Source organism: Haematobia irritans, chromosome 2 (genome assembly GCF_050003625.1).
Source record: "Haematobia irritans isolate KBUSLIRL chromosome 2, ASM5000362v1, whole genome shotgun sequence".
In the NCBI taxonomy this organism is placed as follows: domain Eukaryota; kingdom Metazoa; phylum Arthropoda; class Insecta; order Diptera; family Muscidae; genus Haematobia; species Haematobia irritans.
In genome coordinates, this window is record NC_134398.1 from 90,437,875 (window position 1) to 90,464,698 (window position 26,824).

General features: G+C 34.4%; 1 protein-coding gene and 1 long non-coding RNA gene across 2 annotated transcripts; one reads left to right on the forward strand and one right to left on the reverse strand.

Annotated features, from left to right (window-relative positions):
- Positions 1 to 751: 751 nt before the first annotated feature.
- Positions 752 to 1,932, forward strand: LOC142223227 (uncharacterized). The gene is made up of 2 exons (XR_012718636.1): positions 752 to 948; positions 1,022 to 1,932. It is a non-coding gene; the product is annotated as an uncharacterized LOC142223227 (long non-coding RNA).
- Positions 1,933 to 11,814: 9,882 nt separating this feature from the next.
- Positions 11,815 to 21,135, reverse strand: LOC142224764 (uncharacterized). Its single transcript, XM_075294551.1, has 6 exons — positions 20,684 to 21,135; positions 20,074 to 20,635; positions 19,872 to 19,971; positions 18,905 to 19,829; positions 14,409 to 14,907; positions 11,815 to 11,916 (listed from the first exon to the last, which is right to left on the reverse strand). Exons 1-6 carry the CDS (start codon positions 21,133 to 21,135, stop codon positions 11,815 to 11,817), a joined length of 2,640 nt encoding a protein of 879 aa, XP_075150666.1.
- Positions 21,136 to 26,824: the final 5,689 nt, after the last annotated feature.

The following is a 26,824-nucleotide window of genomic DNA, read 5'->3' on the forward strand; positions in this document are numbered from 1 at the left end:
TTGGGAGTTGTATGTGTCGAATTGTGCCAAAATTATCAATGAAGTAGTTGGTTTTGAGTAATGAATGGAATTGCATCGAGCAATCAATCAATTAGACAACGAGAACATTCCGAGTTGTAAAAACATGTGCTCAATGAAAAATAAATGTTTCAACAAAATATTATTAATAAACAATATATTAAATAAAGTGAATACTGTGTTTCATTAAAATATATAATTGTTGGTATTTTAATAGTAAACATACTATTAAGAACTTATTTTTGAGGCACATGTGAAAAAGGTTTGAATTCGTCATGTTTTCAAACTTGGACAGGTGACTTAAGATTCAAGCCGAGAAAATGGTGGAGAAAGCGAGTCCTGATGATAATAGTAAAGTAAACGTTAGTAGGTTACTGATTTACATATATATTTCCCAGGAAATCTCCAATGTAGATAGGAATGGGTTTATATATATGGAAAGGTATAGTTATATGGCGTTCACACTAGACAAGTTGAGAGTTTAATTTTTCCCTGTACAATCAGTATAAAACAAGCATTTTCAGAGCAATAGTGCTGGTCTTATAGTAAATAATTTCATAGTTATTGCGTGTATATTGAACAAAAACCCAGAGAGAAGGTGTTGTCCGTTAATTTGAATTAGTATGGGTAATTCACGATTGACGATATCAACCCTGTGGTAAAAAGATGATTAGGACAGACATTTGTATTCTTGTGGAAAAATGAAAATATGGCCGAAAGAAAATGAGGAAAATGGGGGATCGTGGAAACTTGGCGTCTTATAAATGGGGTATAAATACCAATGGTAAGGGATGCGTTAGCCATTGTTGAACGAGATAGCGACATAGTGAACAGAGTCAAATTAAATTGAATAAAAAAAAAGAAATACAGTAGCAATTGGCAAATATATATACTTTGTGAGAGTGTTTATTTGTGGTAAAAACATAAAAAGTGAGTAATTGTTACTTAGTGAATGCCGAAGAGTAATGAATTGATTTGTGGATGTATGTTCTTTGTTAAATAGAAATCACTGCTTCATCTGTGGCATTCACACTGGCCTTTGTTGGTATGCAAAGGGCCAGTGGTATCTTTTATTGGCGGATTGATGTCAAATTTCTGGTATCCGCAAAAAAAAAACTCTATATGAATAATTGCCTGATTTGTGGACGGACACTACGCAATCAGATCATTCTTGGCAACGTAAATTGATGTTTGGCCGTTGGTTTCGATTGGTGGCAATTGAAAGAATTCCCATATAATTGAGTTGTTGGCCGCCGTATGACAGGTAAAGAAAGTATATTACCAATTTGTTGTGTGTGTCCGTTAATACGTTGTGAATCTCGTTCGACGATCCAATATAACTTGAAAGCAAATGAAAAAGGATAATTAGTAAGCAGAACAATAAAGAAAATATAAGTGAAAATTATTAAACAAAAAAAATGAAAAAAGAAAAAACGTTAATATTAAGGATAGGAATATATTAATTAGTGTATAAGTAAAGTTAGGGTTTAATTGACTGGTCATTTGTAAGAGGAATAATATCGCCGGTTTCATTAGAATAAAAGCTTAGGAAATCAATTAGATTTCATAGTCCCTGTTCAGCTTTGGTTGTCACTACTAAAGATAAGAAGTGTAGTGCGGATCTGTTAAGAGAGCTCTTTTAATAAGTGGATAGAGTAAATTATTTGCGCGTGGATTAGCGCTGTGAGCAAGGGTCTTAGGAATCATTATGTGGATCCGAAATATTGAGCTGCAAATTTAATTCTTCAAAAGGGATATTGTTCTTCACTCGTTTTTTTGTCTTTTAATTCATTGGTGTTGCAAGATTATAAATTTTGAGAATAGGATAAGAAACGAAAAGAAAATTAGCGTTGTTTTAGTATAATTATCTTTAAACAAATAATAAATTCTAGTATGTTGTAATTTGTGAATCGATTTAATATGTGTTGGTAATTGGTCTAGTAAAGGGGGGCGGAGGAATGAGGTAAGTGTGTGAGTTCAGTCTGTGGTAAGCGGGGGTCCAATAAAGCTAATGAGGACATTTTTCGGCCCAGGTTGGGCGGACGAGCGAGGGGTCAGGACATCAAGACCTCTATATCATGTTTTCCCCAGGTTATGTTACATCATTCGATGTATGTGCTGTGTGTTCTATATTGGCGGGTTGAGGACTTCGCCCAAGGAGACCGCGTAGCTAGTCGGACGGCCATGTTGAACAGTGGATCAAACAGCACATAACACTGCTTCGAAAAATAATTTCAAATTGTATGATCTGTATAATTAAAAATGCTAAGCCTGTAGCTCCACTCATGGGACAACTTCCACTTGATCGTTTGGAACCCAATGTGGATCCCTTTAAATATACAAGCCTGGATTATTTTGGCCCTATAAATGTGGCAAATGTTAGAAAAACAGAAAAAAGATGGGTGGCACTATTTACCTGCCTCACCCTGTGAGCTTGGAAATAGCGCACGACTTATCTACTGACTCATGTATAATTGCAATGAGAAATTTTATGAATCGAAGAGGTGTTCCTACAAGGATCCGTTCTGATACAGAAAGATCTTTAATGGTGCTAACGAAGAAGCTAAACGATTCAACGAAGTTTTTGATGCTAATCGAGTCCAGTGTGAGCTGTCATCGAAAGGTGTTGAATGGATATTCAACTGCCCTGGAAATCCATCCGAAGGTGGCATATGGGAAAGAATGGTACAGTGTGTTAAAAAAGTTTTGTATCAGACATCTTTGGCCCCAAAAGAACACGTATTACAGTCTCTCCTGATTGAAGCTGAGAATATTGTCAACTCTAGGCCGTTGACACATTTGCCAATTAGTCCACACGAAGAAGTGCCACTAACTCCTAACCATTCTTAATCGGTCGTGGTAATGTTGCACCAACTCCATCTGTAAATAAACCGGATGACATACTTTTCTCCCTGAAAAAGCAATGGCGAATTGCTAGAAGTCTACGAGACAGATTTTAGAAGAGGTGGGTCGTTAAGTATTTGCCTACGTTGACAAAAAGAGTAAAATGGTGTGAAAGGACTACTCCTATAAAAGTTGGTGATGTGGTTTTCCTATGTGATCCTAATCTTCCACAAAGTCAATGGCGCAGAGGTTTGGTCACTTGCGTTCATGCTGGCACTGATGGTGTGGTACGACGAGCTGATGTCTAGACTGCAACTTGAGGCCTGCAGCGTGCCGTGTCGAAGTTAGCCGTTCTGGACTTGGATTCTGGTGAAGCTGATCGCTCCACGGGGGAAGGGTGTGAAGTTAAAGTTGTTTTCTAAAGTTATTTTAGCAAAGACACAAACCATTTTACAAATTTGGAAATTTTAATTTTTGTTGCGAATTTAAGACATTTTGGCAAGAAATTAAATATAGTTTGCTTCATTACACATATCTTAAACGCAAATACGTGTATTCTTAACATAATTTTAGGTTAGGTTAGGTTAGGTGGCAGCCTGATGTATTAGGCTCACTTAGACTATTCAGTCCATTGTGATACCACATTGGTGAACTTCTCTCTTATCACTGAGTGCTGCCCGATTCCATGTTAAGCTCAATGACAAGGGACCTCCTTTTTATAGCCGAGTCCGAACGGCGTTCCACATTGCAGTGAAACCACTTAGAGAAGCTTTGAAACCCTCAGAAATGTCACCAGCATTACTGAGGTGGAATAATCCACCGCTGAAAAACTTTTTGGTGTTCGGTCGAAGCAGGAATCGAACCCACGACCTTGTGTATGCAAGGCGGGCATGCTAACCATTGCACCACGGTGGCTCCCTAACATAATTTTGAGCAAAAAGTTATTTTGAGTAATATAGATGTCATTCAAAAAAATATGGAAAACGGGATTTTTCATTCAGTAGACTTTTTCGGTCATTTGCAAGGAGAGTTAAAAATAAGTGGGTATAGCACATTAGCCCCGAGCTAGGAGGGGGGACATTAATGTATTTTCTAAGAGCTAAAAATCATTGATGGGCACACTTTAAAAAAAATAATTCTATCTATTAGATTTAAGGGCGTAGAAGACTATTCTGGAGATCCCATGAGCGTAGCTGTGTGTTAAGTCTGAGGGGGGTCAGTTATATTTAGGTCAATTTTGTGGGTCGATTTTCGGGCATTTCTTCAGAGTTAAAAGGCAAAAGTGGGTATAGCACATTAGCCTCGAGCTGTGAGAGTCCTCTCCTCCAAACCTCAGAGGCGTAGGTCATCTAGTTAACGTGATAAAAAGGGGGACATTAATGTATTTTCAAAGCGCTTAAAATCATTGATGGGGCAAATAATCCTCATTTCGAGTAACTGGACAAAAAAAATTGTTTAATATTCCTAATAATCGCTGTTTTGAGTTGCCAGTGTAAGTTGATGCATTTGTACGCGCACTATTTTTTTGTCCTAGATATGCTCAGTTTTTGTGTTTTGTTTCTGCAGCTTCAACATACATCGCGGTAATATGTTTAACAATTGTCTCTATTTCCTGCATACAAAGTAGCAATGAATGTCAAACAAAGCCATGAAGATTCCTCACAATGATTGGAAAACATAAGTTTTCCAGTGGAAGCTATCAATGTAGCCCCGGTGTAGGTGTTTAATTGGCTGTACAGAATGCGCAATTTTAAAATGTTACCAGCAACCCAAACAAATGTGATCATTTCAGTTTTATGGCTTTAATACATATTTTTTGAATAATTCGATAAAATTACCGGCAATAAGCATAACCAACAATAAAAAGCTAAATATCGATGGTTTTAATGTGGGGGTATGACAAACATGAATTTCGGAAGAGTACATTGTACAAAACCCAACTGCATCTAGAGCTATAAACTGTGGATGCACCAAAATTGTACGCAGGGGTAGAAGAAACCCTAAAGGCCTGCTTATGCATCTAAAAATGTAGCGTAGCGGTAACATAACGCAACGTATAATGTTTTGGAGATTATCCAAATTGAAAAAACGTACCAAGAACAGGTAGAAAAACGGTTAATTTTTTACACTTAAAATTAATTTTATGAATAATATTAAGTTATCATAGTCAATTTTAAGCGAAAACAACACAATAATATCGCATTGAACGCATGGTATGTAATTCTACCTTAAAGGTAGAATTACATACCATGCGTTAAATGCGTCCGATGATTGAAGAGTTGAAATTTCTCTTTGAAATCAAAAGCTCGAATAGTCTGCCGCAAACAGAAAAAATCAACCCTTCCATCAACGCACGGATTGACGCATGGTGTGTAATTCAACGTTTATTGAAATGAATTTTCACGTTTTCAAAATTTTTTGTAATCAAACAACTAAACATGTAATCAAATATGTAAAGAATTCAAAAATTAAATTCTACTGGGTACATCAACCATAACGATAAGGGGTAGAGCATTAGAAGTCGGAGTGCGATTATACTAAAATGTCAAAAATCATTTATTTCAAAGAAAACTAGGTTAGCTCGCCTTGAATACCTCAAATGGCATCAGGAGCAGTGCTGCCGCTACTACTTCAATCGAAGTATTTTGCTTCATTTTCACAAAATTTACTTCGTCACTCCTTCTTCCAAAAATCTGCTGTAGAAATGTTTAATATTTTGCTACAACTCAAAGCTTAACTAGCATGGATTAAATTTAGTACGAAGGCTGCAAGGAAAGCCTTAATCCAAGAATTGAAAAAAGTCAATCGTGGTGGGACCAATATTAGGGTCTGGGGGTATTTTTCTTTATCATTTAATCCTAATCAATGGCAAAAAGTCGCAGAAGTAATGAAACGGCATTGCTATAGCATCAACTATTAACATTTATCGTTAAAAATTACAAAAACTTTAGTTATTTTTAAATGTATGTGACACTTAGTATAAGTTGCAACTGTTTTGAACAGGCAAAATCAAAATCTTTACGTTTGTTCCGTTTTTTTTTTTTTTGGTTTTAATATTTTATTTTCATTATAATTACGGTTTATTTTCAACAGGGAATGTATTTGCAAATGTTTTGAACAACAATGTATGTTTTGTCACAAGTCCACCGATATAATTTAAGGCTATTGCGGCACAGGTAGTCCAACGCTTAGTTGAGGCAGTTTTTACCCTATGGTGGCCTCTTGAACCATCTTTTTCTTAAAAAAAAAGGTTTTTTATTTATTATAGTTTATCCCACGTCGGGGGGGGCAAAACATTTGAAGGAACAAGTCCTTTTTGACCACTTCCCTCGTTCTATGCCATGTTGGGGAAAGGGGTCTTGCCGGTGAGGGAATACCATATCCCACCCCTATTACCAAGTCCACCGTTGCGGAGAGAGGGGTGTTGACCGTGGAGGGATACCATCTCCCACCCCAGGTCTCCTCAATTTCTCGGCGAGCGTAAAATAATAGAAACAACATAGCATCAGCTAGCAATGGTTTCAACAGTTCACATCTTCTGGCTGATGCAATGATGTTTCCATTCTATTTGAGGCCCGTCAGAAATCCTGAAAGAAATAAAGAGAAAAATAGATTAGTAGGGAATTCGTTTTGTTGTTGATGTTTTTGATTTCAGCTTAAAACCATGCATTGACTAAACAACAAGTGTAGCTTAACCAATTATAAAAGAAACTGCCGGAAGGTATCCCAGGCAGCAATATCCTGAAAAGAAAAAAGATAATTAGCAAATGGGATAAAGAATAACAATGCGCGTACTTACCCAGTCAGACGTTTAGATTTGACGTCAGCTAAAGGGGCTGTACGAAATGAGAAACGCTTCGCTTCGATGTTGTTAGTTGCTGGTGTATCGTAACGCGTTCTAGAACAGCCGTAGTATGTAAATATAACCATAGCGATAGGCGAACACTTATTTACGTGTATTTCTTATGGGAAGCCCAAAAACCGCGAAGGCTAGCAACGTGTCGCCAAACTAAAATCTATTTTAATTCCTTGGCGGAAAATGGTGTAGTGTTGTCATCGCTTATCAATTTTGTGAACTCACCACTAGGCATTGTTGTTGCCTGGCCATGTGGATATTATTTTTCTTTAAATAATTGTCCCTCCTTTATCTCATTAACTAGATGACCTACGCCTCTGGGGTTTGGAGGAGAGGATTCTCCCAGCTCGGGGTTATGTGCTATACCCATTTTTTTAACTCCCCTTGCAAATGACTAAAAAAGTCTACTGAATAAAAAATCCCTTTTTCCATATTTTTTGAATGACATCTATATTACTCAAAATAATTTTTTGCTCAAAATTATGTTAAGAATACACGTATTTGCGTTTAAGATATGTGTAATAAAGCAAAATATATTTAATTTCTTGCCAAAAAGTCTTAAATTAGCAACAAAAATTAAAATTTCCAAAATAGGTAAAGTGGTTTGTGTCTTCGCTAAAACAACATTAGAAAACAACTTTAACTTCACACCCTTCCACGAGGGTGGGGGTGTTTCAAAACGACTAACTATTTCGTCCTAAAAATATATTTTTTCTTTACGTTTGAATAATTATGTTTGAATATTTGTGTCGCCTATTGTGATTGATCATATTTTTTGACGTTTGGTTATCCGTAGTTTTGTTTCTCCTTTGATCCTCTTGTTTGTTATCGAATCATTCTCATTTGGAATCAAAAGAGGAAGGTGGAAAACTGCGGTGAGTATTTTGTATTAGTTTTATATGTATTTTATTTACCGTTATTTTACATTTTATAAAAATAAACACATTCCATTTGTTTGTAATCACATTCATACCTAAAATTTGTTTGTGCTTTCAAACTCTTAAATTGGCAAAACCTCCGGACTAAATTGCGGCCAGCAACACTAAATATTCTATTTCTTCATTAAAATTTAGATCATCTCGATTCCAAACATATTTTGCAAGTTCTTCATTGAATACTCTTAGTCATATTTAAAAATTTCTGTTTCTTTGGCAAATTTTTTTCACAGTTTCTCCTTCATTAATTATAATCTTGATAACTTCATGATCCGATATTTTATTGTTTTTATAAATTTCCACCTTAATTTTTAATATGTCCGACACAAAATAATCTATAAAAGTTTTTGAATTGCCTATTATTCTGGTATACTCTTCAACTATTTGTTTCATTCCATTGTTATTTATAATTTTTTCTATTTTTCTTTTGTAAAAATTATTTGTAGACCAGTCTATATTAAAATCGCCCATGATTATTATTTCTTTGTTTATATCACATATCTCTTCAATCGTTTGTGCAAATAGTTCAATGAACTCCGATTCCGAACATCTTGGTGATCAGTAAACTGCAACGATACTCAACTTCTATCCTTTCCTTTTTGCTTCACATGCCATAATCCAATAACTAAAATCTCTTACTTTTTCTATTAACTTCCCAATCTTTTCTGTAGAATAATGACACTGCATCAGTTCTCTTTGAATTTGAATAAAGACATATGTGATTATATGCGGCTATTTCTACTTCACTATCATTGACGTCAATTGTTAAATGGGTCTCAGAAAGCATTATAAAATCGTGATCATGTTTCTCTGCTACAACTTCAACTTGATTGAAATTGTTCATAAGTCCCTGAATATTTATTTGGATAATTGATATTGGCTTTGATTGGTATGCATTGATTCCAGATTTTTTCATGATTACTTTCAGTTTATTTTGGTACACTGGGCATTTTTTGTAAAGGTGGAGTGGTTTTCATCTAGCTTACTACGTTTTCTATTCATGAACACACAGTTTACACATTTTTCAATAGGATTATTATTACATTCTGATGTCAAACAATTTTCGATACGAGTCAAACTGGAGCAACCGACTACAGGAAACAAAGCTCAGCTGCAAAAGTGCCTACTGGAAGAGTTCGAACGGCGCAAAATGGATATCGAAACGCATGAGTTTGATTATAAGGAGGACATTGATGAATCAATACTCGTTAATACCAGCAGTATAGAAACTCCATCTGTGGCTTCGAATGTTGTGGATTACACATCAATGCTCAATGTGTTGAGCAAAATGATGGAAAAAATTCTCGTAAAATGGAAGAAAATTCTTTAAAAATGATAGAACAAAATTCTCTAAAAATGGAAGAGAATTCTAGAAAGCTGCTGGAAAACGCTTTAAAAATGGAAGAAAATTCTAGAAAATTGCTGGAAGAAAATGCCGTAAAAATGGAAGCAAACTCTAGAAAATTGGACGAAAATTCTAGAATTCTCCATGAGAAGGTATGGAGATGCGTGTGGACCAAATAGAGAGTCAAATTGTGGAATTAGATAAGAATCAATGGTGGTCCAGTGCGCGTTATCGAGGGCTCCAAAACCAAACCTCCTGTTTTCGATGGTTCAACTTCATTTGATGTATTCAAATTCCAATTCGAAATGGTTGCTTGTAGAAATTTGTGGAATGATGATGACAAAGTAATTGAACTTCTGTTGGCATTGAAGGGTAATGCAGCCGATGTGATACAAAGCATTCCCGTTACTTCTAGAAATAATTATAATGAAGTAATAGCGGCACTACAATGCAAGTACGGTGGAGAACATAAGCAAGACATCTTTAGACTGGAATTAAGAGGTAGAGTCCAGGCATTCGAGACCCAGACATAAAATGTGCTACATACATATGCGTCACAAAAAGCTACATTTGTTGAAATTGTAACATTTGCCCTTGCACAAAAGACAGCGAGAGTACTACCACGTCCTTATGTTCACAAAGTACGTAAGGTGGAGACCGAGAATAACGAATCAAATTCCGTGATTGATTCAGTGAAAGAAGCCGTTAAGCAGGCAATGCAAGAAATGAAACAGGAGACAACAAAATCAAGAATGAAGTGCTATAACTGTGATAAGCCTGGACATGTTGCTCGCGCATGTAATGCACGTCGTAAGCGATCAAGATCGAAATCGCCATCCACATCAAACAATAGCCATGTGTGGATGAACCCACAGTCCAGTGAATCAGCTCAGCGGGGCAAGAGCTGGCTCCCACATATGATGGCCCACAATCTCCATAGCAATAGTACAACAGCAAAATAACAATTTAACTGTCGCGGGGTTTATTAACGGCGACAAGCGTACATTGACGTTGGATACGGGTGCTGTTATATGTTTTTTTCTATTCTAGTTGTAATATTTAAAATTCTACTTTGTCAAAAACGACTGTGGCAGTTATACAAAATTTAAACGTAGTAGACATAGTTTTAGAAATTCGTTTGAAGAAGAAAGACCCATAAAACAGGCACCTCGAAGTGTTCCTCTAGCAAAACGAGATGAGGTTCAAAAGCTCGTTAAGGAAATGGCGGAAAGTTGTGTAATCGAGTCATCATCAAGTCCTTGGTGATCACCAGTTGTACTAGTCAAAAAGAATAATGGAAGCACCCGTGGACTACAGAAAGTTAAATGATGTCACCGAGAAAGACAGTTATCCACTTCCACGCATTGATGACACGTTGGACACACTAGCTGGAACAACATGGTTTTCCACACATGACTTGCAGAGTGGCTATTGGCACCGAGAAAGACGAAGAAAAGACAGCTTTAATGGCGGTCTATGGCAGTTCAATGTACGTTGGAGCGATTGATGGAGCGGGTGCTAAAGGTTTGCATATCCTGCTTGATATACCTAGACGATATCATAGTTATGGGCAAAACATTTAACGAGCACCTTAAGAACTTGAAGGATGTTATCCAGCAACTGTCGGCCACTGGTCTACGACTTAACGCAAAGAAGTGTTCCCTTTTCCAGCGGGAAGTTAAGTACCTGTGTCATCATGTGACAGCAGAGGGCATATCCACCGATGAAGACAAAATCAAGACTGTAAGAGATTGCAACCGAAAGCCCACTTATGAAATCATTCTGGGCTCAATGGGACAATCTATGTCTGGTCAATGAAATCCTGCAACGTAAATGGGAAAGCAAAGATGGTAAATGCAGCCGAAATTTAATCATAGTACCGGATTCTAAAATAGGAAATGTTTTGACGGAATTCCACAATGGACCTAGTGGAGGTCACTTGGGAATAACCAAAACAGCCGAGAAAGTGAAGCAACGATTCTACTGGGTTGGATGCCAGAATTCAATTGCTGAATGGGTGGCAAATTGCGAGAAGTGCATAAGGCGAAAGGGCCAAGACGAAAAAGTAGAGGTCTTATGCAAGAGTATAGCAATGGACGTTGCAGGGCCTTTTCCAGTAAGTGATTCTGGAGACCGATATGTCCTTGTGGTCATGGATTACTTCAGCAAGTGGCCAGATGTTTATGCCATTCCAAACCAAGAGACGAAGACGATTGTAGACGTAGTCGACAAGAACTGGATATGTCGCTACGGTGTGCCGTCCGAGATACACTCAGACCAAGGAAGAAATTTTGAATCGGCCATATTCCAAGAGATGTGTGACTCCCTTGGTATCAAGAAAACAAGGACTACGCCATTGCATCCACAGTCTGATGGCATAGTAGAAAGGTTTAATCGCACTCTGGAAGAACACCTTCGAAAGGTTGTGGATAACGGCCAACGAGACTGGGACGATCATATACCAAAGTTTTTGCCGTCTTATAGATCAGCCATACATGATTCTACGTCACGAACACTGGCCAAGGTTCTATTCGGAACGGAATTGAAGTTTCCTGTAGATGTGATATTCGGCGCTAAACCTAATGAGCTCGCCATAGAAGAAAACAGTAACAACATACCAAACACGTTTGGCGAAGTTCACGAATCAGTGTGTAACAAAATAACAATGGTCAGCAACAGGATGAAGGCGAGATATGATCGTGCTGCAAATACTGAGGGGTTCCAAGAAGGACTGCTTTTTAAACCACAACGAAAGAAAGGATTGTGTCCCAAGTTGCAAACATAATGGGAAGGCCCCTACAAAATCATCAAGAAGATCAATGATGTTGTATACCGCATTCAAAAGGACGACGGCCCAAGGCCAAAGATGAAAGTTGTTCACCTGCAACGTTTAAGCCCTTACGGGACGGGTTCTGTGCCTATTCGGGACGAACAGGCTTAAGCGGGAGGCAGTGTTACGAATTCGATATTTCTAGATTTTAGATTATTCAAATTAGTTTCCGTTAATTTAAAATTTCAAATTATAATAGTCAAATTACGTCATCACTTGTCAAATCATTTCTTTTTTTGTCTAGTACGTTTCTAAACATCTTTTGTGTTCTTAGTTTCCCAACCGTTCATTCTAAAGTAACCCCTTTTGTTTTGTTATCTTCATTGCTTATTGTTATAGTTGTAGTAATATGACCATAATTATTTATGCCTGTGCGACATCTGCCAGACAGTAGAAAGCTCACGCACACTCACGACGGAGAAATCTTATTCACGCACACTCACGCACGATATTTTTTGGTAGGACTCACGCACACGCACGCTTACGAGAAGAAAATTTGTACTCACGCACACTCACGCACGATAATCGTTTAAATGTCGTGACTCACGAAAAACCTCGTGACTCACGAATAATTTTATGAGTGATTTACCTTTAGAACCTGACTGAAAACACAAGTATGGTTAAAATCGTTTGCGTAATAAAAATCTTACCACCTAGGATGTCACTAAAATTATAAATGAATTCAAATCGTAAGCATTTTATGTTCGTCAGCGGGATTATTTTCGTGAGCGTGTTTTTCCGAAATTCGTTACTCACGCACACTCACGAAGATATTATTTTCGTGACTCACGCTCACGCACGAACATTTTCGTGAGTCACGACAATTTCGTGTCACATGCACACCTCTATTATACAGTAATATAAAAGAGCTGACAAAGGGAGCTGTGAAGTCAGTCGTAAGCTAAAATTCATATATTTAGTATACATAGTAGAGCAAATAAGTGAATCTTATCAGTTAAGCAAATAAATTGTTATTTGAAAAGAACTGTGTTTTAATTATCGGGTCATTAAATACGCCTCAATATAAAAACGTAACGATATAATAATACACTACACTACATAATACACTACAATACCAATTGATAAATAATAATCTTATTAAACATATCAACAAATAAGAAAAAAAAAAAAACAAACAACAAAACACATTATTTGATTGATAATTGATAATTCGATTTCCTTCCTGTTGGTGTCATAAAACAGCATTAAAATGTATTTATATGCGGGCAATTTGAAATTAGGATTGTACTGGACCGCGTGTTAGAATTGATTTCCAGCGGAAGGAATTCACAAAATATCCATTTTAAACTGATAATAGCATATAAATTAAACTGACGATGTGATGCACATTTTCATCCAGAAGTTGTTGATTTTAACAATTTGTTGTTTTTAACAATTTTAATTGGTTGCTCTTGCAATGTTTCTTGTCGATCAGCCACTCATTTTTCATTGGTCAACTCCTTAATGTTTGCAAGAATGTAGCATCCAAAGATTTTAGTTTTTTGCAAAGAGATTTAAATTTAGTGACTTCTCTAAAGTGTTGATTTAATTTTTCATATTGACGTACCAATTATTATATACAATTTCAAGTAGTTCCAGTTAATTGTCCACAATTTTTTCATCCGTCAGCTTTTTAATGTTTTCAAGAACGTAGAATCCATAATTTTAGTTTTCTGCAAAGAGATATACATTTAGTGACTTCCTTAAGGTTTTATTTCATTTTTTATTTTCACTTACCTATTTTTATAAACTATTTGGTTATTTGTCTAAAATGTTCAATTTTTTTTATTTCTTGCAATTGACCACGAACTTCGTTGCACAAATAAGTATTGAAAACCATATGGTTTTTTCGTTGCATGTTAGGGTAGTGTTTTGTCAAAATTTTCTCATATTATCTTCAGCACCTCTTCAAAGATTTCGTCGACATTTTGGCATATTGGAAGTAATTCGTAAACAATTTTAAGACGTATTGAAGATGAGCTATTTCAAGTCAAGTTGAATTTATGTCGAAAATTATATTTACACTCAAACTGAAAAGTTGTTACATTTGAAAAACGCTCATCCTGTGTTTATTGGGACACAACTGAGTTTTTACATTCATTTGCTTTATGACCAAATCCTTTACAATTAAAGCATCGAAGCACTTTCGTTCCATCAAAAACACGACACCTTTCCCATCCAATATTTAATTTCCCCATATTCATTAGTTTATTGTATGTTTTATCATCCACTTGCATTTTAACATTGTTTATTTTTTTTATTTCCTCTCTTTGATTCAAATACTTTTAGAATTTTAAATTCTCCAGTTTCAATTGTTGGATTTTGTTTCTTTATTTTGTTATAAAGTTCATCTTCGTTGTGTTTGAATACCATGTCAGTTACAAAAACAGACATTTGTGGTTTTTTTGGCACTACTATTTCATAGCTATCACTCAAGTTAATTTCAATCACTTCTTTTATTTTCTCTCTTTACTCAGGGGTTTCACTTTCTATTACAACCGAGCCATTTTTTCTACTTTCAAAATTTGCAATTTTTAATTCTGTTGGATTTACTTTTTTATTGAGTTCTTCCTTTGTTACTTTCACATTTTGTTTTTCTTTCGATTTTACTATAAGTGGTATTTTTTGTTGACATCTGGCATCACTCTTTTTTTCTGCTACTGTTTCAGCATATGATTTAGATTTGACATTTATGTCAATCACGATTCTCTTGATTTCACCACACATTCTCTTGTTGCTCTCATCAATTTCTTTACACATATCAACTCGATCAATGTTTCCATACAAATTTGAAATTTCACTGATAGTTTTTTCACATACTTGTTGTGTTTCTTCCATTTTCATAAATCTTTCTTCGTAACGTCTTTTAATTGCATCTAATAATTGTTTTATTTCATTTCCACTTTGTACCAGAGATTGATGGAAATCCTCTTTGTACTCTTTGAGATGTTGTTTGTTTATCTCGACACTTTTCTTTATTTCACATAGGGCTCGATCACCATTTTTAATGTAATTTAGGCATTCATCGCACATGAAACGAAGAAATTTTTTGTTCCTAGATTTTTCCATGCGTATTCGTCTATATCACAGCATTCCAATGTTAAGGCCGGTACTCTGTTCGGTTTTCGCGTTGAAACTCCATACAAAATTAAAAAATGCGAAAAACTAGCGAAATTTTTCCATTTGTGGTACTTTGTTTTTTTTTTTCGAGTTTTTCGCTTATAGCGTGGCGCCATTTGCAATGTGAATTAAGAAATAATTTATTTATTAAAACTATTTGTGTGGGTTTATAACACAAACACGGATTATATTTTTGTTCCGAAACTATACAAAGAATCAAAGGAGTAGCAGATCAATTGCCCAAGGAAAATAAAATGTTAATTTTGTAATAGCAAGCAGCAACCACCAACTTAACTCAATATAGCTCCCTGTAAAATAGCGCTCCAAGTTACCTAAATAAACACCGCTTTCTATAGGTAGAATTACATACCATGCGTTCAACGCGTTAAATGCGTCCGATGATTGAAGAGTTGAAATTTCTCTTTGAAATCGAAAGCTCGAATAGTCTGCCGCAAACAGAAAAAAATCAACCCTTCCATCAACGCACGGATTGACGCATGGTGTGTAATTCAACCTTATGTGCGAAATAATGGTTTCTATAAATTTTTTCCGCAAGTATGAACATAGTACCGGCCTTTATATGATACACCTTTTTGTATGTTCCAGCACACTCAATCCCGGCTGCGCCTCGCATAGGCAGTTTGCATGTTGCGCAATCTGCCATTGCGATTTGCCGATATAAAATTTGATTTCTTCACTAAAAAAACAATATATTTGACATGATAACTTTATTTTTCGTTTGTAAAGTTATCACTTAAAGCTGAGAACTATGTACAGTTTTCAAGCTGAAAACCAGCTTTTTCACGGTTACTTTTCTTAATTAATTAATTTAGAAATATAAAATGATTATCAATCAATTAATTGGATCTTTTCCATCTATTATTTGATAAGACTTGATAAAAATATAATAGTCTTCATAAATATTTTTGTACTTTTAATTTAGTGTTTTGGTGAAAAACCCGAACATAGTACTCACCTTAAGGCCGAAATACAACCAAAAAAGCAGGCGTATGCTTTAGCTTTTTTCTTTGCTTTAAAGCGGCTTCATTTTTTCCAACACACATTGAAAAGCATAATTAGCTCCGTTCGAGAACCCGATAATTTTTGATATTTATTACAAATTTTTACTGGAAGTCGTTCGTTTACACCAAAACGCCAACAAAAGAGAGCCGGAGAGAGACTACATTTGACAGTTATGAGATAGAGAAATTGCAAGTTTTTGCTAGAGATTTTTCCCCCAGTAAAATCTTGCAAACCATAGCATAGTTTGCCAGCTGGTTTATGATAACAAACAAAGTACCAATACAATGCACATGTTCGGCAACTACGATTGGAAGTTAAATATACAGGATTCGTTTTTTGTTTTCAATGTTTTAGCAGCTGAAATTTTCAATGTGCAAATAGTTACTGGATACCGTTCGTGTACTTTTCAGCAATTTTAAGCAAAGAGTGTAAAATACACTCTTATTCTCTTGCTAGTTTTTACTGGATATTTTTTACTGGAAAAGTACGCGAACAGACCTATTGTCGCTTCATAAACATAAACAAACTTATATTTCCATATACAAACCTGGAAGCAACAAATGTTTTTAACGTCAAAAGCAAAGCAGCCTATAGAAGCCGAAAAAGTTAAAATTTATTTTTACGCTTCCGGGCCAAGCTTATATTTATTGTACTCACACCCATATAATTATGAACGTTTCAACTTTTTCCAAATCAAAGAAATAAGTGAAAAATTAAGTTGCGTGTTCATTGTGTGTCGGCCTTTATGTCTTACAACTGTTTTTTGCTTGGATTTAACACGTATATATTTTTATTTTTGTTTAAATTAAAGGGCTCTTTAGAATCACATGTTTACTCAACCAGTGTTGCTAATACACTACAATACTAATTGAAAAATAAATATCTTATTAAACATATCAACAAATAAGAACAATACAACAAAACTTTAAATATATTAAACATTATTTGTAAACACTTTTGCATCGATAATTCGATTTCCTTCCTGTTGGTGTCATAAAACTGCATTAAAATTAATTAATATGCGGGCAATTTAAAATTAGGAACGTACTGGACCGCACGTTAGAATAGATTTCCAGCAGAAGGAATTCAAATAAAATCCATTTTAAAGGTGAGTATTAAGTTCGAGTTTAGCCGCTAATTTTCACTAAAGTGAAAACTAAATGAGTAAAAAACGTCATAAAATTATACATATTTGTCGCAGATTTCATTATAACTTGATGGGGAATATCCCAAACCAAATTTTCACAAAGTTTATATTCCTTAAAATGGATTATTAAAGAAAAGTAATCGTGAAAAAAATTACGATTTTAGCGGCTAAACTCGAACTTAATACCCACCTTAAACTCGAACTTAATTCCCTTAAGCTGATAAAAGGATGTAAATTAAACTGACGATGTGATGCACATTTTCATCCAGAAGTTAATGATATGGTATAATATCCAGTTTATAGCAATTTAATTGGTTTCACTTTGAAATCTTTCTGGACACTTTTTCTTGTCGATAAGCCATTCATTTTTCAGCGGCCAGCTTCATAATGTTTGCAAGAATGTAGCATCCAAATATTTTAGTTTTCTGAAAAGAGATTTAAATTTAGTGATTTCTCTAAAATGTTGATTTAATTTTTCATATTGACTTACCAATTATTATAAACTATTTGAAGCAGTTCCAGTTAATTGTCCAACGTTTTTTCATGGGTCAGCTCTATAATGTTTTCAAGAACCTAGAATCCATAAATTTAGTTTTCGACAAAGAGATATACATATAGTGACTTCCTTAAAATTTTATTTCATTTTTATACCCTCCACCATAGGATGGGGGTATATTATCTTTGTCATTCCGTTTTTAACACATCGAAATATTGCTCTAAGACCCCATAAAGTATGGTATGGTATTGCAAATGGGCCATATCGGTCCACTTTTACGTATAGCCCTCATATAAACGTACCCCCATATTTGGCTTGCTATTGCTCAAAGAGAAGCAAATTTCATCCGATCCGGCTGAAATTTGGTACATGGTGTTAGTATATGGTCTCTAACAACCATGCAAAAATTGGTCCACATTGGTCCATAATTACATATAGCCACCATATAAACCGATCCCCCGATTTGGCTTGCGGAGCCTCTAAGAGAAGCAAATTTCATCCGATCCGGTTGAAATTTGGTACATCGTGGTAGTATATGGTCTCTAAAAACCATGCAAAAATTGGTTTAAATCGGTCCATAATTATATATAGCCCCCATATAAACCGATCCCCCGATTTAGCTTGCGGAGCCTCTAAGAGAAGCAAATTTCATCCGATCCGGCTGAAATTTGGTACATGGTGTTAGTATATGGTCTCTAATGACCATGCAAAAATTCAATTCAATTAAAACATTTATTTAATCAATTAAGCCCTCTTGGACCATACATTGATAGATTTGAAAAAAAGTACAACAAGCTAAAGAAATTACAAATGCAAAGGAAAAAAATCATAGTAATACATAAAACTAATGTGAATACAATATTCTCAATAGCTGAAAAACTACACGCACATTTCTTTACCTAAACACCAAAAAAACGCAACACCACATCAGTGATGATACAAAAACAAAGTTAATTGTTATAATTAAAATACTGAATTAGTTTACTTTTAAAAGCGCTTAGACTTACGGAAAAGTTCTTATAATCGGATGGAATTGCATTCCATAATCTGGATAAACGAATTATGAACGATATTTCAAAAACAAGGTGTGAGAAAGTCTCTATTAGAATTTGAGTATTACGAGTAGAGTTTAGAAAATTAAAACATTGGAGGTAAGCGGTTTCACCATGTTTTATAATGCTAAAGAAAAAACTAAGGCATCTTATGCTTAGGAAGTGCTCAAAAGTACAGCCAAGGAACTGATGCGTGAAATACACATAATTACGTCGGCAGTTACGACCATAGACATACCTTAAAATACTGTGAAATGAAGATTCAAGCCTGCGAATATTTGACCTATTGGTGCCAGTATATACCTCAGCTCCGTACAATATATGAGGCATTAGTAACGAGTGAGCCAACATGTACATTATTTGCGTAGGCAAGATCACATTTATGCTGTACAACTTTTTTTGGATGAGATTTAGTTTGGAGCAGATGTGGGCAATATGCTGCGCAAAAACCAAATTGGAGTCAATTTGATAACCAAGAGAAGTTATGACATCTTTCGAAGAGACTATATGATTCTGCACAGTTATACTTTGAGGAGTATTTTGGCGACGTGAGTAGTTAAACACTATACATTTAGTTTTCGGAATATTAATGTCGAGGTGGTTGCGAGGGGCCCAGTCGCATATCCTCCCAATATCGTCGTCCAAATGTGAAATGCAGCGTGGTAATCCTCCACTAGTACACGTACTCAACAGCTGAAAATCGCCTGTATAAATTCCCATATCTACATGTTGAACACAGAGCCGGACATCATTGACATACAACATGAACAACACAGGACCTAAAATGGTACCCTGAGGAACACCGGCAGAAATTGCATTAACACCAGACACACGACCATCACATCGAATATATTGAGAGCGACCAGACAGGAAAGACAATAAAAGTCTACAAGCTTTAGAAGAAAATTTAAATTCGTGGTAGAGCTTCGAATGTAGTATAATATGGTCGACTGAATCGAAAGCTTTACTCAAATCAAGAGCCGCGAGAATACATGGGTCACCTCTATCAAGTGCCCGCCTAATGTCATCCGTTAGCTTAATCATAAGAGATGTGGTACTATGATGTCTCCTGAAGCCCGACTGACAGTCATAAATTAATGAGTAACGATCAAGATGTTCAATAAGTTGGTCCATTATTATTATTTCAAAGATCTTTGATAAAGCTGGAAGGATAGAAATGGGACGAAAATCAGAACAGTCATTACCACTAGCACCCTTTTTCCTCATCGGCGCCACTCTAGCCAGTTTCCAAGCCATAGGAAATTTATTAGTCAATATAATAGTATTAAACAAGTGCAAAATATGCTGTGATACAAATGGAAAAATCAATTTAACAAATCTAATAGGTATTTCGACAGAACCAACTGCGTTGGACTTAATTCTATATATTGCACTTTCTAATTTTACCATATCTATATTTCTAAAACTAAGACAGTTATTGCGATCATCCTCGTATGTAAAATTTCCTAAGCTATTAACAGGTACATAATGAGGAGTAGTAAAATAATTATTAAGATTATCTAGATCAATATCACAGTTATCGCTATCACAGAAATTAGAATCGAGAACTCCCGTAGAACGAACTCTAGACCACAATTCCTTGTAACTCCTGCAGTTTTGAAACATTCGAAAACCATACGAACGTTTAACTCGTCGAATGGTTCGACGGGCAATAGCTCTATACATCTTGAAACGAGATCTACTTTCGTCGGATCGATTCTCAATAAAATCCCGGTGAGAGAGATCCCTATTAATAATAGCTCGACGTATGTCTCTGTTATCATACCATATAGGCTTGTCATTTCTAATTACTCTTGACCTCAAAGGGACATAGTAATTAAACAATGCATATAAAATATTACTCAGGATTGAGAGTTGTGTGTCAGTATCATTAGTAAAATAAATAGCAGAAAAGTCAGTATTCAATGCAGCGAGAGACAAATCATCCAGTGAAATAGAATCATAATCCCTAAAAACATAAGTAAGATTATCACAATAGGTCGGGATCCTATTTTACAGAAGGATGAATGCTTGTCGTGAATTCAAAGCAGGGAAGTGAAATTGACTGCTGCGGGTGATAGATGAAGTATTACTGACAAGAGTATAGTCAATCATTGTAAGCACATTTCTTGTGAGATCATAGTGCGTTGGGACGTTATTATGCAGCACAGAGAGATTGCAGCGGGTTAACATCAATTTAAGACAGGAATACTTTCTACGATCTAAGATATCACAGTTAAAATCACCTAAAATAATTACATCAGGAAACCGTATAATAAATTCTGAAATGTAATTCTCCAGGGCATCTAAATTACCACTGGGCAAATACACCACACCAACAAGTAACTCATATCCGCTGGACACTATTTTCAAGAACAGCGCCTCACAAGAATTCGGCTCGGATAAAGTTGAAACAACCTTGGCATGTAGGTTCTTGGAAACATATAGCCCGACACCCCCTCCTCTCATTCCTAGGCGATCATTCCTAAAAAAGTTGTAGCCCGGGATTTGCACGGATCTGGAAGGAACATATGGCAAAATAAAGTCGGATAGCCTGGACAACGTACCGTTCATACCACAAATACACCCGCAATCCTGACCTGACTCAAATGAAATTATTAAAAGCCAAGTCAACCTTGCCAAGCATCCCACATAGTATCCACCAAAAAAAAAAATTACCCGAGTAAAATCGTAACATGAACAACCTATGAATCCTAGCAATCCGACAACTAACCCACCAAAAATAGTGAAGAAATATCTAGTACATAACTACCAGGTTAATTTGCTTTGCAATTTAACCTGGTTAACTAACCCACCCACCCAGCCATAACGGTAAAGTTACAAAGCAGCATGCGGCGTACCAAAAGCTGGCGTACCAGTTGGAATTATAGATGTTGGCGCGTTGCTTCTTCGCCCAAAACGACGCCGAATTATGCCATCATTTGATTCCGTCTCACCAGCCAACGTAGAGAGTTGTTCGAGATTACACGTTTTAGAACCATCTTTATGCGTGACATTAGCTGCAGGAATAGATGATATGAGGCGAAAGCTTTTAATTACACGTTCTTTTTGTAAGGCACGACATAAACTCTTAGCCTTAATAGCCGCAGGAGGTAAATTTTCATTTAAATAAACCCTGGATTCTATATCTGTTGGAAGTAATTGATTCAGCTTAAGATCTCTCTTGGCGAAATACTTTTTCATAACATCATCCCTCTTCATCGCAGAGCAGAATTTGATCAACAGTGTTTTTTTAGTTTTTCCCAACCAGAAACAGCTGTCAAAATCGTCAATTTTCACATTTACACCAACTGCTTTTGCTATATTTTGAGCCATAACAATTGGTTCTGCGGTCGGAGGTAGGCCATATACGAGAATATCGTTCCGGCACTGCAGATGTCTTATTTTGTGAATTTCCCGATCGATTGCACTAAATTTAGCATTACATTGTTTCTGATGTTCAATACCAGCAGCTCTTTCTGCATCAACTGAAGCTTGTATTGAGGCTAGTTTTGAATGAATTTCCCTTTTTATGGGATCTAGACTGCCGTCAATTTCTTTTTTGATTGTTGCCGGCAATGTTTGTATTAAATTATCCAGCTTCGAAGTTAAGTTTTCAAGAGACTTCCAAATATTATCGTCTTGCTGTACCATACTGAATGAAGCACACTGAAGACACCTCCATTTAATAGTTTTATTCTTTGTCAAAAGATTAAAAGCAGATGTTGATAAATTAGAACATTGATCTTTATGATACCAGTTGTTGCATATGTAACAACAGACACCACCAGTTGATTTGGTTACGTTCTCGCTGCATTTAGGGCATGCAATTGTTGTTGTAGGTGCCATTTTAATAATGTGTGCAATAAACAAAACAAACCAAACAGCGGCAGCAGAAGAGTCCAAGATGTATTTTGCAATATTTTTTGTTAATACCAGAGGAGTTGAAAATACTCGATGCTACTCGTGCACTAGATATCCAAACGGTCTTTTTGAAGTGGTATTTGATTTAAGACAACTTCAAGTTATATTTTATTTTACCAAAATTAGTCAGCAGATGGAAATATTTACTCTTGCATGGACAGAGTTGCCAAGCCAAAAAATCAAATTGGTCCACATCGGTCCATAATTTTATATAACCCCCATATAAACCGATCACCAGATTTGACTTCCGGAGCCTCTTGGAAGACCAAATTTCATCTGATTAAGTTGAAATGTGGTACGTGGTGTTAATATATGGCCTCAAACAACAAAAATTGGTCGAAATCGGTCAATAATTATATATAGGCCCATATAAACCGATCACCAGATTTGTCCTCCGGAGCCCCTTGGAAGAGCAAAATTCATCCGATTCGGTTGAAATTTGGTACGTGATGTTAGTATATGGTATCCAACAACCATGCAGGAATTGGTTCATATCAGTCCATAATTATATATAGCCCCCATATAAACCGATCCCCAGATTTGGCTTCTGGTGCCTTTTGGAGAAGCAAAATTCATCCGAGTCAGTTGAAATTTGGTACATTGTGCTAGTATATGGCCGTTAACAACCATGCCTAACTAGTTCCATATCGGTCTATAATTATATATAGCCCTCAGATAAATCGATCCCCAATCACACAAAAATTGGTCCATATCAAGTTCATAATTCTATATAGCCCCGATATAAGCGACCCCCATATTTTAATTCTGGCTCTCTACGTACCGTGCAAAAGTCCATGTCGATTCGTAATTATTTATAGATACCTATACATAACTTTTTTGTTTAATTTATACCACGTATGGACTAACTCACAATTTAGAAAACGATGTTAAGAAGTTTTAAGATACCACAACCCAAGTAATTCGATTGTCTTTCGTAGAAGTTTCTACGCAATCCATGGTGGAGGGTACATAAGATTCGGCCTGGCCGAAATTACGGCCCTATATACTTGTTTTATTTTCACGCACCTATTATTATAAACTATTTGGAGTAAATTCAATTATTTGTCTAAAATTTTCCATTTTTTTATTTCTTCCATTTGACCACGAACTTCGTTGCGCAAAAAAGTATTAAAGCCCACATGTTTTTTTCGTTGCATTTTAGGGTAGTGTTTTGTCAAACTTGTCTCATATTATCTTCAACACCTTTTCAAAGATTTCGTCAACAAACTGAAAAGTTGTTACATTTTGTGATATACCTCTGTGTAGAAATCGCGGAATTGGTACGCTGTTCGCGGCTGCGGCTTAGCTCGCCGGATGGGGGAGTTCTTCTTCCGCGGAGGCATCTTAGTGTTCGCGTACCATAAATTCAAAATTCAAATATAACGGTCCGTTACAGATGAGTAGAGAAAAAATTAAGCCGGAAATGAAATGTGAAATTTAGAAAAATTCTAACTCTTACATTTCAAACTCGATTTTGAATTTCGGCTTTGTTTTGAGACAGATGTTTTCGTCTCATTAGGCTTAGCCCGCCCCATATGATTTTTTTTAATAATAATTTGTTTTTGAAATAATAAAAGTGATTTTTATCTAATATATTTACATAAATATTTTAATTGGGTTAATATTATTTAATGTATGAATCTAAAAAAAAAATAATATTCATAAATCAAATATAATTATTTTAAATTATTTATAGAAGTGGTATTAACATAAGCAAGAATAATAAAAAAGCATTTAAATCTTGTCGAATGCACGTTATAAGTAGAGAAGATTTATATTATGTAAGTTTAAATAATAGGAATATATTTTTTTGTTTAATTTGTAATTTGATATAAAAGAAATTCTATTTAATATTTTTGTTTGTTTAGTTGTTCGGGAAATAGTATTATATTTATTTTTTCTTTAAGATAATTTTAATAAATTATTCAATATTTTATAATGTTAAATATATTATTTATTTAAACCGTTTTATTTTTAAAGTTTGCTTTAAATAAAGTATTAATATTAGCCTTTATTTGTTGTAATTTTCAAATAAACAACTAATGGCTAATAATTATTTTATGCACTGAAAAAAATATTGTCGTGAGGTCAAAGATTTCATGTCTTTAAAATACGAATACAAACTTTGCTTAGCGTAGAAGACGCATTTCTCTAAAATAAAGTTATTTTCCTTGTCCGAAAGTCGATAAACTTTTCAACGAAGTCGTATTGTCCTTATAATTAAGTGATTTGACTTAAAAATGGGTATCATAACATGAAAGAAAAAATGTTTGGACTAAGGTCAACTTGACTTTAATAATTTAGAAAAAATCTTTAAATTTAATGAAATTGTCTTTAAATTTGTTGTCTTTTTGCATCTTGACTACAAAGCAAAAAATCGTTCAAATATAGGACATGTTTTTCAAAACTTTATTTTAAAGAAGTTTTTTACTTCAAACATAGCATAATTTCTACTGGAAGTCGAGTCCTAATTTGGAAAATAAAGTTGTCGTTAACTCGTTTTTAAAGGACTTTTATAGCATATGAAGAAAAAAAGCTGAGAAAGCGAAAAATTAAAATTTGCTTCCTAGAAGCAAGTACACAAAACCTAAATTTAAAAGAGGATTGTGTCTTAAAAGTATCCTTACTTGTATTCTCCGCTTCTTTGGCTCGGAATCAATACCAAACTTTTTAAAGTAAAGACAAAATCTTTGGAACCGAGTATGCTTTTTTTTCAGTGTGTATTTAAATATTAGTTCTAGTATTGTATGTCAATTTTATATATATTTTGCAATTATTTTACTTTACTATATAGTTTTATTTATCTCTATTTTTTTATTTATTTAATTCCAAATGTTCTGTATTCGAAATTTGCCTTTTCTTTAAATTGGCGTATTTACTTTATTTTATATTATATTATATTATTTTATTTCATTTATTTATAGATTATTGTAGTTTTTATTTATATTCTTTTATTAAATTATTGTGTTGCAATTATTTTTATATTTATTTATTTTGTATATTTATTTTATTTATTGTTCATATTTATTAAATACCAATTTGGAAATTTATATAATTTATTTATTTATATTTATTAATTTATTTATTTGTATTTATTTATTATTTATTTATTTATTTTTTTTTTGTTAAAATGTTATATTTGAATATTAGTTTTTTAAAAATCTATTTAATTTTCTTCATTCATTAATATAATTTTATAATTATTTTTTTAAATTAATTTAATTTGATTTTTATTAAATTTTAGGTTTGTTATTATAATTTTCATATTTTTAGTATTTATTGTACTTTCATCTTTTTTTATTTATTTATTATATATTCTTTTCTCATTAGTGTATGTTGTTGTTTTATGTTATAATTTTGATTTGATTAGAAAGTTTTTTTTCTTTTGTATAATACAAGCTATATAAGTATAATTAACAGACATACACTTTCATATAGTCGTTTTAGTACATTTTAAGACACTTAAAACATTATCATTGTTATTGCGTGTTATTTATTTTTTTTGTGTGTAACAATAATCGACTTTTTGTATTTAAATTAAAATCATTCAGCTTTCCAACATTTCTTTTAATTCAGTATTCCAATGTATTTTGATTTTAACAACATTTTAATAAAGCCTTTAAATCTCGGTTTTTATTATTTTTTGGTTTTAATGTCATAACTTTCAACATTTGTTAGTATTTCTCTTAACTGTTGTTTTAATTAGTTGACCTTTAAACTTTTAATTATATTTGCTTAGTTCGGCTTGAGGTCATGTGAATAAAAACAGATGTTGTTGTTTTTTGAGTTGTATTTTTATATTTAAAATTTTCCAATATTTCGAGACATCTCCGATGCTCGTCTTCAGGGAAATTAATTTAAATTTAAAGAACAGTGAACTTCTTTACAAGGGAGTATATTTACAACTGAATATACTCCCTTCGGTTTCCGCAGCGAAATTCCATACAAAATCACAAAATGCGAAAAACTAGCGAAATTTTTTTCCATGTGTGGTACTTTATTTTTTTTTCGAGTTGAAAAACTGACGTAAACCGCGAGTCAGTATTTTCATAACATGGCGCCATTTGCAATGTGAATGAAGAAATTATTTATTAAACTGATTTGAGTGAATTTATAACACAAATGTGGATCGGATTATTATTTAAAGGTGAGTACTATGTTTTTTCACCAAAACACTAAATTAAAAGTACAAATATATTTATGAAGACGATTATATTTTGATCGAGTCTTGCAA

Coding starts and splice junctions, on each gene's coding strand:
- LOC142224764 (XM_075294551.1), bottom strand. CDS start 21,135: ATGAGAGGAGGGGGTGTCGGGCTATATGTTTCCAAGAACCTACATGCC. Junction 19,972..20,073: donor GTTTTAGAAATATAGATATG/GTAAAATTAGAA, acceptor TTTGTATCACAG/CATATTTTGCACTTGTTTAA. Junction 11,917..14,408: donor AAGAAAAACAAAATGTGAAA/GTAACAAAGGAA, acceptor CGTCCCGAATAG/GCACAGAACCCGTCCCGTAA.